This window comes from Grus americana, chromosome 2, assembly GCF_028858705.1.
Source record: "Grus americana isolate bGruAme1 chromosome 2, bGruAme1.mat, whole genome shotgun sequence".
Lineage (NCBI taxonomy): Eukaryota > Metazoa > Chordata > Aves > Gruiformes > Gruidae > Grus > Grus americana.
Genome location: NC_072853.1, coordinates 57,409,667 through 57,426,005, shown reverse-complemented (window position 1 = coordinate 57,426,005; position 16,339 = coordinate 57,409,667). Strand labels below are relative to the sequence as shown.

Genomic DNA, 16,339 nt, shown 5'->3' with positions numbered 1-16,339 from the left:
TTGTTTTGGATATAGCTGAGAAGACTTAATTGATACTAGTTATATTCCATGAGTAAATAAATGTAGAGGTTAATTCATCTCCTGACTCCTCTGCAGTTGGCTTATCTCATGGGAACGGTTGAATGTGGTAGGTCTCATTATATTCCAGTGTCTGCTGCACAGTGGAATTACAGATTACTTTGTCATTTTTTGTTGTTTTTATGCTTTCTGTATAGAAGTCCATATACTCCTCTTTCAGCACAGAATGTGCATGACATTTCTTGAAAAGATGTGCCTTGGTTGTAGCAATTTTGCTGCTTGTTGTAATGGCCTGCTGACCTGGATACTTTCAGAAAAATACACTACATTTTTAAAATAGAAAAGGAAATATTAGACAAAGTTGGCAGAGTAGTTCCATTCTTTAGAAAAACTTGTATAACACCAGTTGCAAGTTGCTGTGAAGTCCTTTTTAATTTGTAGTTCACAATCTTTTCACTAGAAGAACTTTGTAAGAGCAAACAAATGGGTGATAGTAAAAATCAAAGGCCTCTGTAATGATTTAAAGACATTGCTGTTTTAAGGATAACTGGTGATTTTAGGCATGCTGTAATTTGGAATCTGAATATACTTCATATTTTTTCTTCATTATTTACTTATAATCCTTAATTGTAATATAATGAACTTCTATGTAGCTTCTTAAAGAGAGCCCGTAAATACTGATTTATGCGTCCCGATATATTTTTGTGGGGAATGGTTTAATGAGTTTATGTATGAGGAAAGTAAAAAGTTTAGATAACAACTAACTTGTCCATCATTCTGGACAAAGTTTTTGTAGCTTGGATGCATCTTTTGTGCTAAACTTGCAATATATATTACTGTGACAATATTTCAGAAGTGTATTTAATTTTCTTATTTATTTTAAGCATAAACTTGAATACTTGTGTAGAAATGGTTTAAATAAGTGGTGAAAAGTTGGTAAGGTAAATAGTAAACTCAAATGGGAAATGCTTTGTGCTATTGACTTTGATTACCCCTGGCTGATTAAGCAATGCGCTCTTTTTCTTTTCTCTCATTGCAGCTTGTGCTTTCCGTTACAATGGGCTCTCCTTTGTCTACCTCATCTACCTCCTGCTCATTCCTCTGTTTTCAGAACCCACAAAAACAACGATGCAAGGTAAGATGCTCATTGCTTCATTCTTCAGAATGAGTGGTGGATACAGTACATGCAAAAGCCTTTGTGTTGTAGAAGGTGAGGTTCTAAGCATTTTCCCCTTGTTAAGTGAGCTAACTCATACTGTAAATTCCCTGACACTGTAGTTTCACTATATGCTGGTTTTGGTGCTGAAGGACTTCCAATCATGATGCCATTCTTGTCCCAAGGTGCAGCAGGGCTGTCTGATAGTGGTACTGGGGGATCTTTTTAATGGCATTATTTCATCCGGAATACTGACATGGTCTGGGTGAAAAATGAGTTTTCAGACCCTCTCCCCCCCTACCCCCAAAGCCATCCTGTCATCACTTTCGAGAATTAAATGTGGTCTCAAATTTTTCATCCAACTGTATTTTAGGCACTTATTTAAACATTGCTGTCATCCTAACTTGATACAATTCTTAGTAAAAATAACTAAAAAGGCTTACTGGTAGAGATGACAAATAACTATCTACATCAGGCATTCAAGCATCTATGTATCACATACCAAACTTTTACAATTCAAAATATGAAAACAATTATGCAGACCTACAAAGATGGAAACCATTTCAGAAGTATTGAATTTTTGTTCTATGTAAGAAGCCTGCTGTCTGTGTAAAGGAGTGGCTTCTTGAAAGTCAACAGAAATGGATGTATGATGGTATCAAAACTTAAGGGTTTGTGATCTGTTGGTGGAATTTGCAGTGAGGATGCAATCACAGATTATTATCTACTGGTGTGCTTTGTCACCTAGTAGCCTGCTGGATGAGATTGCAGATGACTGCATTTCAAAACACTAATGCTGCTTGAATCATTCTTGTTGCTGCTTACCTGATTCTCCTTCAGACCAGTATAAAAAAAATAATATCACAGAGTACTAAAGTCAAATGGACTCATCTCTCATCTTTTCTGATAGAAATAACGTGAAGAGTATCCTTTAGAAAGTAAGCTGGTTCCATGACACCACTAACAAAAATGAGACATTTAAAGAGGTCCTGAAGTTATACTGCCTTTCCTGATACTGACTTTGGCATAATTCTTCTACTCATAAATCCATTGTCATAGCTGATGGAAATTCAGACCATTTTAATCAACATAGTTCCCTAAAGAAAAAAAATTGGAAAATCTAGAGTCTGAGTATAGTGACATCTGAGTTTACAGGGCCTCTGTGAAGTTCTTACTTAAAGATTTTGGCACTTTTTGTGGTTTCCTGGGCAACCTTAATCTTGACTTTGTTCTGCCAGGGTAGTTTCTCAGCAGTTTGGATTTACCCCTCAATTCACATATTTTCCTGTTTCTTTAGAAGAGCTTGTAGATATTCCAGGTTCTTCTTCAATCCCATGTCTGTCTTCTAAACACTGGTCAGCAGAAACTGATAATCTTTCTTACCTGAAGAACTCACTGTGATTTAACTGAGCAAGAGGTTGACACCAAACATGTAGTTTTCAGTGTGTTAGCTGAAGAATGACATATTTTCAAATGGTTTATAGACAGGTGTCCTTCTAAACATCCATTTCTGTGTCCTGCCTATAGTTATGGCCATTGGCCCACTTCTCTTGAGAAAACAAATGTATGAAACTTTTCTTGAATTCTCTGAGAAGAGTTCTTGAAGAGTCTCAGGTTCTGGTTTAGAGTGATCCCTCAAACTGTTATCCTTTTTTCTCTTTTCTGAGAAGACAGAGAGGAAGCAGGAGTTTCAGAACTGTCTGATGAACTATTCATTACTGCATGGCACATAGTGACAGTACCAATGACTTTTTACAAGTGAAAGTTGTACCAGTTTTTACTAGGGTTTTCCATTAACCATTAGTTTGAGGGAGGAAGGAGACAAAACTAAAGAAAAACCCTCTTGTTTCATCTGTTTGTGTGCATGGTTTCTGTTGATGCAGATTTTCACCCAGTCTGTGTATAGGGGAAGCTGTGTAAGGAGGAGAACTTTCTCCTCCAGGTTCTAGCAGAGAGAAGCAAGGAAGAGTTACATTTGTGTTATGGAAAGCATATCCTGACCTATAGTAATTATGATGAGTCACTGTTCTGCTTTTATTTTAGCTAGGATAGATGCTAATCGTTTTATAAAATCTTCGAAGGACTTAACAAAATTATATCCTGCTACAGTGTATTTCATGGGCTAGATTAATTTAAAAGCAAATCTGCATTGAATTAATCAATTTTTATTCTTTTTTTGTTTTACTTTATAATTATTTGGTGTGATTATAGCAGTATCAATTGACAGAGATGCCTGTGGTGCTACACAGTCTTGACAGCTAAGCTAAAGGAAAAGAAGTGCAAAGGGTTGCACATGGGTAGTATTATTGCTAAATGCTATTCATAAATGGGATATGAATTATAAATAGATCAAAGTCAGATTACAAAAACTTGCTTAGATAGATTCGATGTATACCAAATTTGGAGTCTTTGTAAATTGCAATTGAAGTATCTTGACAGAGCTATGAAACAAGGCAAGGAATCGGGTAACAATTAGTAAGCTTTTGAGATCTGGTCTGTAGATTTCAAATCTCTCACCCTTTGGTGAAGAAGCCATCTTCACGAAGTTTTACAGTACAGAAGTGGAAAAGGTCTGATTAGCATTTGTATTTCATGCCTTTATTCCTACATTTATATTATCTCTCCATGCTCCTTTACTTCCCCACACCATTTTTCACCCAGTGTCTACCAGTCAATCTAAGAAACTAACACATTGTCTTTTGGCAGGGACCCATACCAATTAGGTGAGCTCAGTAAGCATCCTGTGGATGCAGCAAAAACAGGGCTGAAAAATAAATAAAGAAAGCATAAAAGGTAGGAAATCCCACTCTAGGTAAGGCTGTCAGTCATTTTTACAGGGGAAAATTACCAGGATGGTGTGAGAATGGAACATCAGTAAACGCCCAACTGTGAGTTAAAGTTTCTCTTAAAAGTGCTGAAGGTGGCAGTTGAGCGGGAAGCACTCGGGGAATTTGGATGCAGCTTTCCAGATAATATGCAATTACTGTGTTGGTTTGGTGTGTTTTGCTGACCCTTCTGTGCCAGGAGAAGTGATTGACAGGATAAACAGAGCCATTTTCTAGATCCCAAGAGAGACAGTGGAGAGACATCCTAATTCCCTCCTTTCAGAGTCTAAAAAAGTCTATTTGATTAAAACTAATTTGTGTGTGATTTGATAGACACTAAATCGTCTAGTTTGCATCACTGATGGCAGCAATCTTTCTTCAGAAGAAAATGCTTTCTTGGGACTTTGGATAGTTTTCCCATATTGTGTCTCATACTGCATTACACTTCCTCTGAATTTCATATTATGGTATGTTCATGAGAATTAATTTCTTCTAGAAATTCAATATATCTGATTGTAACCATTTTTGTCCCACTATCCCTATCCCCTTTTTAAATTGTGTGCGTATCTGTGTAGGTGTATCTTTCTAGAAAGTGTCGAGAGATTTTTTTTTTTCATGTCCAGAGGATGGAAAAGGGGAAATCTGTAACTATTTTAGCTAAAAGCAGCCAAACCACCAGTAAATCAAAGAATCAAAATTCAAATAAAACAAACTTCATTTAAAAAAAACCCATCTGTTTTCCCAGTTTATCACCTTGCACTTTCCAGTTACTGACCTTATGCAACTTCTCTCCACCAAGTTTAGGGTTTTTTCCAGGCTATAGAATTAGAAATTAGTCTGGAATGGATGATGTCAGTCTAGATTAATTTTAATTTTGACAGAAACATAAAGAGTTAGAAGCACTGGGAAAAAATATACTCGCTGAAATAGTTCAGATGGTGTTTGAAGCTTAATAAGTGAAGTTTTTTCTTCTATTTTCCACATAAATATTTATTCTTCTTTAAAAACATAATTACTATGATAAAGTAATATTAATCCTTAATCATGGAGATAAGGCACAGTCTCCTGTCTCTGCATATGTTCAGTATATTTGTTTTAAGATACTACCTGTCAGGTGAAAATAGCAACCTCTTCTAAAGTACAGGAGACATCTCCTTCAGTTAGAGCTGAAACTCTGAGTTATTTAAGATTTAGCTGAATGTGTTGTTTGCAGACATGTTACTTAATTGTCCATGAAGCTGGCTGAATAAGGGAAAATATATTCGTGAGCATTTATGTGCAGCTGAAAATGTATTTGGTTAAATCTCTTGTTCCACTCTGTCTATTATTTATAATCCTTGAAATCAGTGATTACAAAGCTGATTAAACAGCAAAATGTACTACTCTGCATGAAACAACTATGAAAAAAGTTTCATTGTAAATAACATTTCTTGTCTACAGGACTAATTTAAAACTTCACCTGACCAATTTTTCAGGGGTTGCTAATGGGAACTGCTTTCGTGGCAGATACCTCTGTGCATATGTTGTGAAGCCATGTGATTTCAGCTGTGATTTTCTATGTGAATTCTCTCTATAATTAGCAACTGATTGGTTACCTAGTTCTCTGGAGATGACAAATAGTCAGTAAACTGTGTAATAGCTTGGTTTTCTAACTTCTTTGATTGTGCGATTATTACATTAGTCATCTTTTTTCTTTGTGTCTAAAGTCTACTATAATGGTGTCCTTGTCCTTAACAAAGGCTTGTACATGCTGTTGTGATAGAAATAGCAAAGCATGACTATATGCATTTGCCCTTTCTTGGGCCAATAGCTCATTTGGCAGTACTAAATAACTGTTTTATGTGGATTTTTTTCTGTAACAGATGTGAGTTTGCATTTAGTTAGTTTTGTTAACTTTCCTTTATTTCATTTCATAATTTCTAATTAATAAGTCTCCGTAGCCAAAAACCATGTAAATAAAAAAAAAGGGGGGGAGTGGAATTCAATTCATTTCACGTATGGACTGGATTTTGCTGACTGCTTATGTTAATGGCAAAAAGAATGAGATTGCTTCTGAATTAAGATACTGCGCAGCATGACAAAACTTATCTCTCTTCTGTATTGAAAAAAATAATTTATCATAGCAGTCAGATCAGTACAAATGATATTTTAAAAATGTGTAGATTCATAAATTGATGAACAATATCCACGTCATAATAATTTTTAATTAAACATTATTTTGAGTATTGCTGAAACCATGGTAAAGAAATGGAACAGTGGAGTTTGTTTTGCAGATATGAAAGGGCTTGTGATTTGGAATAATCTGCACAGAATTGCAAGATGCAGAAGGGTTGCAGTGACAAATTTGGATCACCAAATATAGCTGAAGAGGTTTTGGGGGAGTATTGATCCAAATGAATATGGCAAAATTTTTTATACAAATGTTATTTTGGTTTCCCTGTGTGAACAATGTCACTATGTGTATGCATCAGTTCTATAATGCATCTGTATTATTAGCAATCTTTTTACGCTCGGCTGTGCTAGTTTTCTGGTTTCACACTGTCTAACTTGAGACATCTGACTTTAAACAGCTAACTTAAATGTTCTAGTTACGATGTGGGTCATATATTCAGTGAGTAAAAATGGGCTTCTCATGATAGTGTTCTTAGTTGGCCATCTGAGCCTTCAGTGAGTCCCAAAATCTTGAATTAGGTGCTTAATTTTATACCCAATCTACATTGCATGGTATTAAGACTTCTGAACAAAATAAGGAGCTTAAGTGAATATTGTCATGTGATATTAATGAAACAGAAAACAGACTGTTAACCTCTTAATTGTAAATTCTTGCACTGAAGTCTTCATGGTTGAGTAGTTTGTAGTAAAAAAAAAAAGTACTTTATGAGTGGATGTTCTGCTCTGAAACAGCTTCAGTTTTTAGCTTTTCAAGATTTTCTGAATATTGCTTGCAAATGAACTGCTGCCCAAAGTATATATGCAGAAATCACTTGAAAATGACTTTTAAAAAACCAAACCAAACCACACCACTGATTTCAAGCTATATGTTTAAAAAAAGGTTGAACAAAATTCCTTTCCTGCATTAGTCCTGTTAAAACCAGGTCTACCTACTGATGGCAAGTATCATACTGAAAACTGTAATACGGGACCATCCACAAAGAATGAAGCATTTGAAGAATATCACTTCCTAATGTATTCACTAATAGATACATTGGAGTAGTGTTTCATGTCTGCTACTATGAAATGGTGATGTTTGTAACCTTACATGTCTTTCTCTGTATCAAAAAAATTGAAAAAGATCCTTAAACTTTTTGGTCTTTTCCGTTTAAGCCGGTTCTAATGATTTTCACAGCAGCATTATTAATAGGATTTGATGGAAAACACAAATATTGTAGCTAATTTGGAAGCTTTCAAGCATTCTGGTTTTCTTAAATAATGTGCATAAAAGATGAGTTTGTAGGTTGGAAACACAGACCCTGATTTTGAAAAGCCTTGCTCACGCGGTTTCTGTTGCCTGTTTTGAACAGAAATTCAATCAAATATGCATCTTAAGTCTTACAAATCTGTTACTGCTTCAGTCTAAGGGGATGTTTTGAGTTCAAGCAGTTGGAGTTTGTGACTGTTTTTAGTTCAATCTCAATTATATCACCTACTATTAGTATATTATTTTGGGGCTCCAAATAGGGGAAAACAACCCACCTGGTTTCACCAGGTGAACGTGCAGCCAAAATAGAGGTGCCCATTTTGTGCATCTGAGGTGTGCGATTGAAATCCTATTTACCCCTGCAAGGAGTAAAAGCTGTACCTGTTGACTGGATTTTCTGTACACTGCAATTCTGTTCTTTAAAACAGTTTTCTGTCATGTCTGCCGGAATGGACATTGACAGGCCACAGACGTAGTCATGTTCTAATCTTGTTATAAATTAAAATGTATGAATTGGCTACACTGGGAAGGAATATGTTTTAAAACATGTTTAAAACATAAAACATTTCAAGGAAAAATCTTCGGTTTTTTGGGTTGTACAGCTTGAGTTTTGACCTTTTTCTCTTCAGATTTACTGCATGTTTATATGCTTTTGAGATGGGTTTCATACATGTTTTACCTGTGTAACCACAAATATGGTTTGTTCCTTTTTTTGAAAATGATTTATTATCTGTTATCCTTAAGTGCTCAGTAGAAAGTACTCTGGGCAATAATAGACATGCTGATAAAAGGGGGTTGGAGGACTCTTTAAGACGTCTTTGGAACTACTGAGTTTCTTTGTACAAGCCCAAAGCATTAGTATGAAGATTTATTTATAACTCAGAAAATGCTTTTCAGCAATTAAAAATGGGATTTCTACTGGATTGGGCATGTGTTTTCCTATGGAGGCATGCCAGGCTGCTACATAAACATCCTTTGGCTGAAAATACTGCATCTCAGCTAGGTTTCTCCACTTCCAACATTATAAGTATTCTCTTGGGAGTGAACAATGAAGTGTGTTATTTATAATCAGTGGTCCAACTCCTGAAGTACTTAGTTATGGAAGTTTTAGCAATGGATGAGTAAAAATGAAGTGATACCTTTACATTAACCAACCTCAGAAATCCTCTTGCATCTTACGAGCCAGAAAACATTTCTGTTAATGATACTGTGTGCTTTCTCACTATTTATTATCAAAACATTTTCTTAAGAAATGAATTAAAAATCTCTCCAACTAAGTGAAAGTGCACTCACAAGAAGCAGTGCACTGACAGCGTTTGGTACAGAAATCTTGTATCTGTCTTACATGGTTGTGTATGATAAATAATGCCTGGTACCTTTCTCACTGCTTGGTAATGGTGTTCCCCGTTGGGATATTCCACTTTGAGAAGGTAGACTAGTTCCTGGGCTGTTTTACTTTTTTGGCTTCCACAGAAGAAATTGTAAGCAGGGATTGCCATTAAGCAGTTGATTAGATAATGTATCACCTATTTTCATTATTATTTATTATATGAGTGCTGGTGATGTTTTTGGACGCAGGTATGGCACAAACTCAGCAGCGTGTTGATTGAAGCCTTGCAAACAAAGCAAAGCCAACAGAGTTGGGGCAATGAATGCAGAAGCCAGGAGGAGTAGATAACTAGAAATGTATTTTAAGTTGCAATTAAGTAATTGATATGGACATTTTTGTGTGGTTATCAATGACCATGGGTCTTTCAAAAGATTGAAATGGAAGGAGGGTTAGTGCTCTGTTAGTACAGAGGGCAAGAACTCTTCAGAGGGCTTTGCAATAATGTGCTTGCAATTAGACTGGTGTGATTTTGGGGGGGTGATGGTGGAAATACTAAATTAAATCGAAAAGAAGCCATTTTGAAGGGGGATGACACTATCACAAGTTTAAATTCAGCAAACTGTTTTCATTGTAAAACTGAGCTCATTCATAGCTGCATTAGTTTTTGTATTATTTAATTGATTTTAAAGCAATATTTCTCTTTAGATATTGAATACCTTTTGTTTTAGGGAAAAAAAATCAGTTTAGATTGATCTGGAAGTGATTTATTTATTTATTTTAGTGTTTCAAGTTGATCCCAAGCCTATTCTCTGCCCTGATGATAGTCAGCTTCATGCTGAATATGTCATTATTTAATTAATATTGTTTAATTTAACTCTAGCAGTGAATAAAGACCTAGAGCCAAAACAAAGCTTTCTTTTCACCCCATGGTATTGGTAAATACAAATTTATTTAATGGAGAAGAAATCCAGAGGCACAGATAAGACCTGTCAGAAAATTTTCTTCTTGGCAATAAAGAAAACCTTTTTTTTTTTTTCCCCCCCAATTCATTAAGCTACATGCAACACCTAAATAATATTAATTTTACTTTATACAGCTGATGTAGGTTACTTTTCTAACCTGTCTTTTGTGTTCTTCTTTGTTAAAGTAAGTCATTGAAAAATAATAAATTTTCTTCCTTTTGAGGAAGTATGTGCAAAATAAAACTTCTATTATTGTTATATTTGGAAGGTGAAACGGCAGAAATGGGAGTCTAATCTAGAAAAAATGTGGTAAATTAAGAGAGTTTGCTGTAAGCTACCTGTCCTCCCAACACTGCTAAAACCTCAGGAGAAATTTCAGCCGTGAGTCAGAGCAAGACAAGGGCAGAAAGTGTCCTTTAGACCCAGCGGTGAAGTTGAGCACTGACAAGAGTGCTGTCCTGAATGTGCACACTTTCCTAAATTTGGGATCTGATGTAGGCTTACTGTGCATGTGAAAGGATCTTAAACTTGGAATGACCCTTGGTGTTTTTAAATTGAATTAAATAATGAAATTATGAAAATGAATTTTACAAAATCATAGGAATAGCAGCATCTTAGGCTGTAGAATATGATTGAATATGTGTCATGTAGTCCTGCAATCCTAATACTGATCAGCCAGGCCACAGATTTTGATGGCAGGAGGATGGTGCTGAGTATACCAGAAAAGCCACTTTAAGAATTTGTTCTTTCCTTTTTGTCCTGAAGCATGAATTTCTCTGAGTTAAATTGCTCTTTTTTTTTTTTTTTTTTTAGCACATTGCATATGTAAATAATTGAAAAGACTCACGGTTCCTTCTGCTGGGTTGGTTTTGACTGGCAGGGATGTATACTTTTTTTTTCATTGGCATAATTTCATGTGCATTATTTGTGTACCTCTCAGCTAGGATCCACACATTTGACATACAGCTCTGAATGCAGAGGAGTCTTGGTGGCAAAAGCTTGTAATGGAAGTTGATGGTTGGTTGTAAATGTTACAGCTTATTTTTTCTGGCAATATATTGAAGCAGGCTCAGGTTTTAGACATCACCAAAGGAAGCAGTTTCCTTAAGCGCCCTTCTGCTGTTCCACTGTAGCTCTGACAGTGCTTCGGAGAGCCAGGCTGGCTGCTTAGGAGTACGGTAGTGTGAGACGCAACACTCGCCTCCCCGCTGCTGCTCAGCCTGCGCAGCACGGCAGCAAGCACGAGCCTCCGTCCCAGTGATGCCCCTTTCTCGTGCCCTGTCCTCCCAATAACGGGAATCGACCAGCCCTGGAGGTGGCAAAGTTTCATTGTGCCAATTCTGCTGAGATGTCTTGATTGATATAAAAAGCTGTATGATATAGAGATAAAATGGAAATAAAAATTATTACAGTGGTATAGTTTCTTAGCTCTGTAAATCAGTAAGCGGACTGTAGAGAAATAGGAGGGATATTATTGAATCTACATCTACAGTAGAATAATTCAGAAGTCAAAATTACATTGCAGGAGGAAGGTGGGAGTTTGATAAGATCTGGCTGGATTCAAATAGTACTAGAGGAGGAAATCAACATGGAATTGTTATGAGATCCTATAAATTAGAGAATGAATTATCCTAATAACGATACAGCCAAATCTTTCCCTAATGCAAACAACTTCTTGAACAATTATTGACCTGTGAAGAACCAGTGTTATTTTAAAATTGTGTTTGGAGGGACTAAGGACGTCAGAGAGACTGGGTCATCACTATTCTTATGATCCAAAGTTAACAAAAAACCAGTCTTTAAGGTTTTCTTAACCTTAAGTGCAAAGTGAGTTTAGGGAAACTAGATAATGACTCAAGAGCTCAAGCATTTGAATGTGGTGACATTTTCTAGTTAAAAATGCAGCAACCTTTCTAGAACTCCTATCTTAAGCACTGGTGGCTTTTAGAGGTGAACTCCAGACCTAACTCGCTGACCAACCATTCCCACAAAGAACATGAAGAATAAACAGAGACTTTGCAAGGAATGAGTAAAAAGGGAATAATCTGTAAAGAAACCATCTCTGAGGTCAAGAAGTGTTCAGAAGAAACAGAATTTGCCAGAAGTCAAGCTGAGTTAAACTCTGCAAAGGAAACTGAAACAAGGAATAAAAATGTGTTTAGCCGTATGAATATAAAATAATAAAAAGCGTGGCTGGTAATACAATAGGGATGAAGTTGGAATTAAATATCATCTGGATATGGCCAAAACTTTAAACAGGAGAGTGCTTCAATTTTGATTAAGGGCAGTACTGTTAAACACAGAGACAAAGGCAAAGGTGCCTGCTGGGAAGGAGGTTGGGAAAAGGAAAACTACTGTATGCGAGGGAGAGGTAAGACCCAAGGACTTTAAATGGTTAAGTTTTAAAGGCTGAATAATCTCCCTCCTGAAAGCGAGTGTGATACCCTAGATTGGAGAATGAAAATATTAGCTTAAATGCTGAAAAAAAAGGGGGAAATGATCTTGCACATGAACTCCTGTGAACTCGTGTTTTCCATATTTTGAAATACATTTTGAAGAGAAGAATAAATAAGTATCTTGAAGCAACTGGAAAAATGAGGTGAAATGAGAATGGCTTTTCTAAAACTGGGTTGTGCTAAACAACTGAGATAATGTTTTGATGAGGTGAATTTTCTGCATTTTCAGTCTGCAAGGGGAAATTGTTGTTTTGGATTTGGATTGGGGGACATTTAAGAAGGAGAAAGGCTTTTTGAGTTAAATGAGGATGCTGGCACACCATCTAGAGTCTGTGTGTACATGGTGGACCATAGATTAGGAGTTTTGTAGGTGTCAGCTTCTATTAAAAACAGTGAGCATAAAGACCCATCTCATTTTAAAGTGGAATATGATCCTTTTATGAACCAGAATAAATCCTTTGGTCACCTGTGATGATGCGAAGTAGACGGACAATGTTGGAAGACTTTGGAGCATTACTGTGGTCATCAGTACTGTGTTCAAGAGTTCAAAATTCAGAAGAACTATAAGTTCATTTACGATAGAGGAGAGGTTGTCTTAGAGGATTAAGTTTAGGTTTGGAAAATAAAAGAGTATGAAGAATATAAAACACATTTTGGGCCTCCCTGTTCTCATTTCTAATGCCACTGTATGTTAAACAACCCTGTTTCATTATGCTGTCATAAAGGAAGAGGAGACGAAGCCAGTAAACTATTATTTATGTGTTTTTATTATTATGGCCAACCTGTAGGTAAGAGGAATTCCAGTAAAAGCACTGTGCAACTTTTTAAAGGCAATGCAGCTGTTCCTGTTTACTCTGCTGCTGTTACTGTGGCCTTGTGTGAAGGCAGTCACACTACAGTAAGCTATGTCCTGAATCTACCACACAGCACTTCAGTCAACGAGATGATGCCTGAAGAAGCATTAAGAAGCGAGCCCTGGACTGTATTAGCCAGCAAGGCGGGTGATGGCATCAGCATCACTTCTTGTTGCAGTGCCTTGGCACCAGCTTTTTGCTATGAATTACTCTCTGGTAATACCAGAACTTTGTCCACTGAGATAAACATAATTTCTTTAAAATTCATACATAATTTATTTTTCTTCTGTGTTTTCCCTTTTCATCCTACCTCATTTTATTTCAGATAAGTTCTGATCAGCAAGAGAGGGACCTACCGTGTCCCTCAAATTGAGTGCTGAGCATGGATTTTTTTTTTTTCATTCTGTATTCCTTCCTCACGCATGGAAAAGTGTGTACAGCTTTTGACAGGAGAGTATTATGACAGAAGATAACACTGGCTCTAGAGCACAGTAATTGGTAGATGTCAAGACCTCTTTTATCAGACTTCAGAGCTGAGCCTAACTTCTTTTGGATGATCCTGCATCTACAACGGATTTGAATCCGGAGTCTGAATCCCCAGGAATTTGGAAAGCCTCAGGTAAAGATCTAGATTGGTGTTACTTCTTTATAGATCAACACTGTACTTTCACGTCATAGTGATCCTCAAAGACAATCTCCGCTGTAAGAGTACTGTGGCCTTGTCTTTTTCTTTTCTTCTCTAGAAGTGGTCTGCCTTCCTTTCTCCTTGTTGTGTGTTTTAATATGTTTGTGTCTTGATCACCTAGTCCAGCAATTTGTGCTCCCACTGCTTTGTTCCTTTCATGAGCACAGAACTACTCTCAAATTACCCCTTGGTGCTAAGTGGATGAACAAGAAGCCTGGAGGGCACGACACATAGGTACTGTTTATGAACTGCTTTTTTACAAAGCTTTTGGGAGTAAAAGAACAGCTAGTTAGCAAATTCTTGACTGCTCACTGGTTGTACTTCTGATTGTTCTGAGAAATCATTTTGTACTGCAGTGATACAGGCCCTGGCATCTTCAACTGCATCTAGACAAATCTCTGTGTAGAGTGTATAAATCTGGTATCCCACTCAGCCTGAGGACCTGTCTGGCCTTTATGGGCAAAGAGAGAATGCTGGATTTGGACCTTATGCCTGAAAACAGGAATACAGAGCTGGTCTTGGTTCTTAGTGTCTTGTTCCTGTAGGGCACCTTATCATCTGTACAGGTTCTGACCTGAAGCTGCTTCTCTTAATTTCTTTGGTTTCTGCAGTACTAACTGCAGGTTGCTATCAGAGGGGCAGTTCACAAGGAAGGTTTTCAAATCATTGGGAATATGTAGGTGGAAGAGGAATGTCCCCTCCTCCTGCTATCGCCATTGTCTGAAACGCAGGCAAGCTGCCTGGAGTTGAAATCACAGGGGCTGAGTTGACAGCAAGAAAACTGCTCATTTTCAAGCACTCCCAAAGCTTGGATTAAATTGTGCATGATAATGCTTTTTGTCACTACTGTTTATATTCCAGTGACAGTTAATGTGAGTTGGACTTGTTAGTAAAATAAATAAATAGCGTTCAGTAGGCTGCTCAGGGCCAGGGGGTGTGAGCATGTATGTGTGGAACAGGAGGTAGTAACGAGGTGCTGATTCATTTTTATCTTTACATGCCAACAGCAGCACCTGACTCTGTCATTAAGCATGAGGTTGTCCATCAAATATTTATCATGTGGGCATTCCAAAAGGTTTTTAAGGGCCCATGAGAACACCACTGATCAGCAGGAGCACAGAAGTTTTGGGAGTGCTTTCTTTTTTCTTTTTAATGATACATGTGCGAGGGCTTATCCCGCTATTTCAGTTGTAGGTCATTGACATTATTTTGCGAGTGAGACACCAGACGTTCTTTAAATTGAGTGGGCTTTTTTGTCATCACAGAAGAATAAATTGTGCCTTCATAGAAAGCACCCCTTTTTCTGTGCAAGGATGTTTAGCCAGTCTGATTTTGCTCGCTGCTTTGATTTCTGCTACTTCCGTGGATCTGGTTTATTGCATCTGTCTTAACAACTAAAGAAATGTTTTCTGGGAAATAAATAGTTCCATGACAAAGATATATTGTAGTGAGCAGCTGTTTCACTGTAATGGGAGCCTTAATTGAAAGGATTCTTGCAGCAAAAGGTTTCCTAGTTGTTTGTGTTGGATGATGTGGCTGAAAAGGATACAATATAGTAGCAAATTTTAAAGAAGAATGATATCTGTTTTGCTTTCTGCTAGATCTTCAGGGTAGCTAAGCCCAAAGATCAGTTCACTCCCTTGGGACCAAATCTGCTGACCTTACTCAGGGAAAACTCCCACTAGCAGTGGGAAATTTGCTTCTGTAAGCAGTGCAGGAAGTGCCCTGTAATATATTAAGAAGCCCATAAGAAACCAAACAAAAGGCATTTAAAAGCATTCCCATTACTTACGGAGAGAAGGAAGCAGAAAATTAATATGCACATGCTCCATAATTAACATTTAAGCTCTGGTCTTAATGTGATTTAGGGGGAGCTGTGAACTCTGGAAAATGAAGCTGTTGGTGCAGATGCAGAGCTAGGTGTGCAGTTTCTCATTACTCAAATGTTTCTGTTCTGCCTCCGGATGAAGTGGGGAACTTTAAAACGCAATCCCCCCCACAAGCAGATTTCTTAACATCCTGTTCTAATTCAGAGCACAGACCTGAATCTGGTTCTCCTGAATCCCAAGTGCGCTCAGCTAACAGTGCCTTTTAGCTATCCCTCCTCTTCTCCAAATTCCTTTCCCTGAATATTGGATTATTCTTGCAAAATGGAGCTGCTCCAGTACCCGATGCCCTCCTAGCATCCGAGCAGTCGCTGCGCTCGTCTGAGACAGTATGAGAATTTCAAGATGCAGAAGGTTTTCTCGTGTTGAGTTATATGACAGCTTGTGTAATGGGCTTGTGAATCATGTGAAGTAGAAGCGGCAGCTTCATAGATACGTAGTCTTTTCCCAGTCCACTCTCTCATATCCTAGCTTTCCATCCTTCCTCATGAAGTGTTCATCATCATCATCAAAGTCAGTAGAAAGACAGTAAATCTGAATATGTGCCTATTCAATAGACAAATTTTGGTTTGAAGAAATTAAGAAACATTTTCATTTAGGTGCAAAACACCAACTTCAACATTCTTACACTTTTTAGAGCGCATGTATGTCCACAAAGCTGCTGCTTTTATTCTTTTTTTTTTTTCCTTGTTTTTAGCACGTAACGTGCATGACCAAGTTTGGTGCTGATTGTTATTGTAAGGAAAACC

The 16,339-nt window shown here is 37.2% G+C and overlaps 1 protein-coding gene across 5 annotated transcripts in view; it reads left to right on the top strand.

The window, feature by feature from the left end:
- PIEZO2 (piezo type mechanosensitive ion channel component 2) overlaps positions 1-16,339 on the top strand; it is a 322,106-nt gene that overhangs the window by 63,446 nt on the left and 242,321 nt on the right. For all 5 annotated transcript variants that reach the window (XM_054817484.1, XM_054817479.1, XM_054817482.1 and 2 more), the window contains exon 2: positions 1,058-1,153. In XM_054817484.1, coding sequence (XP_054673459.1) covers positions 1,058-1,153 — 96 coding nt within the window. The remainder of the gene's footprint in view (positions 1-1,057; positions 1,154-16,339) is intronic.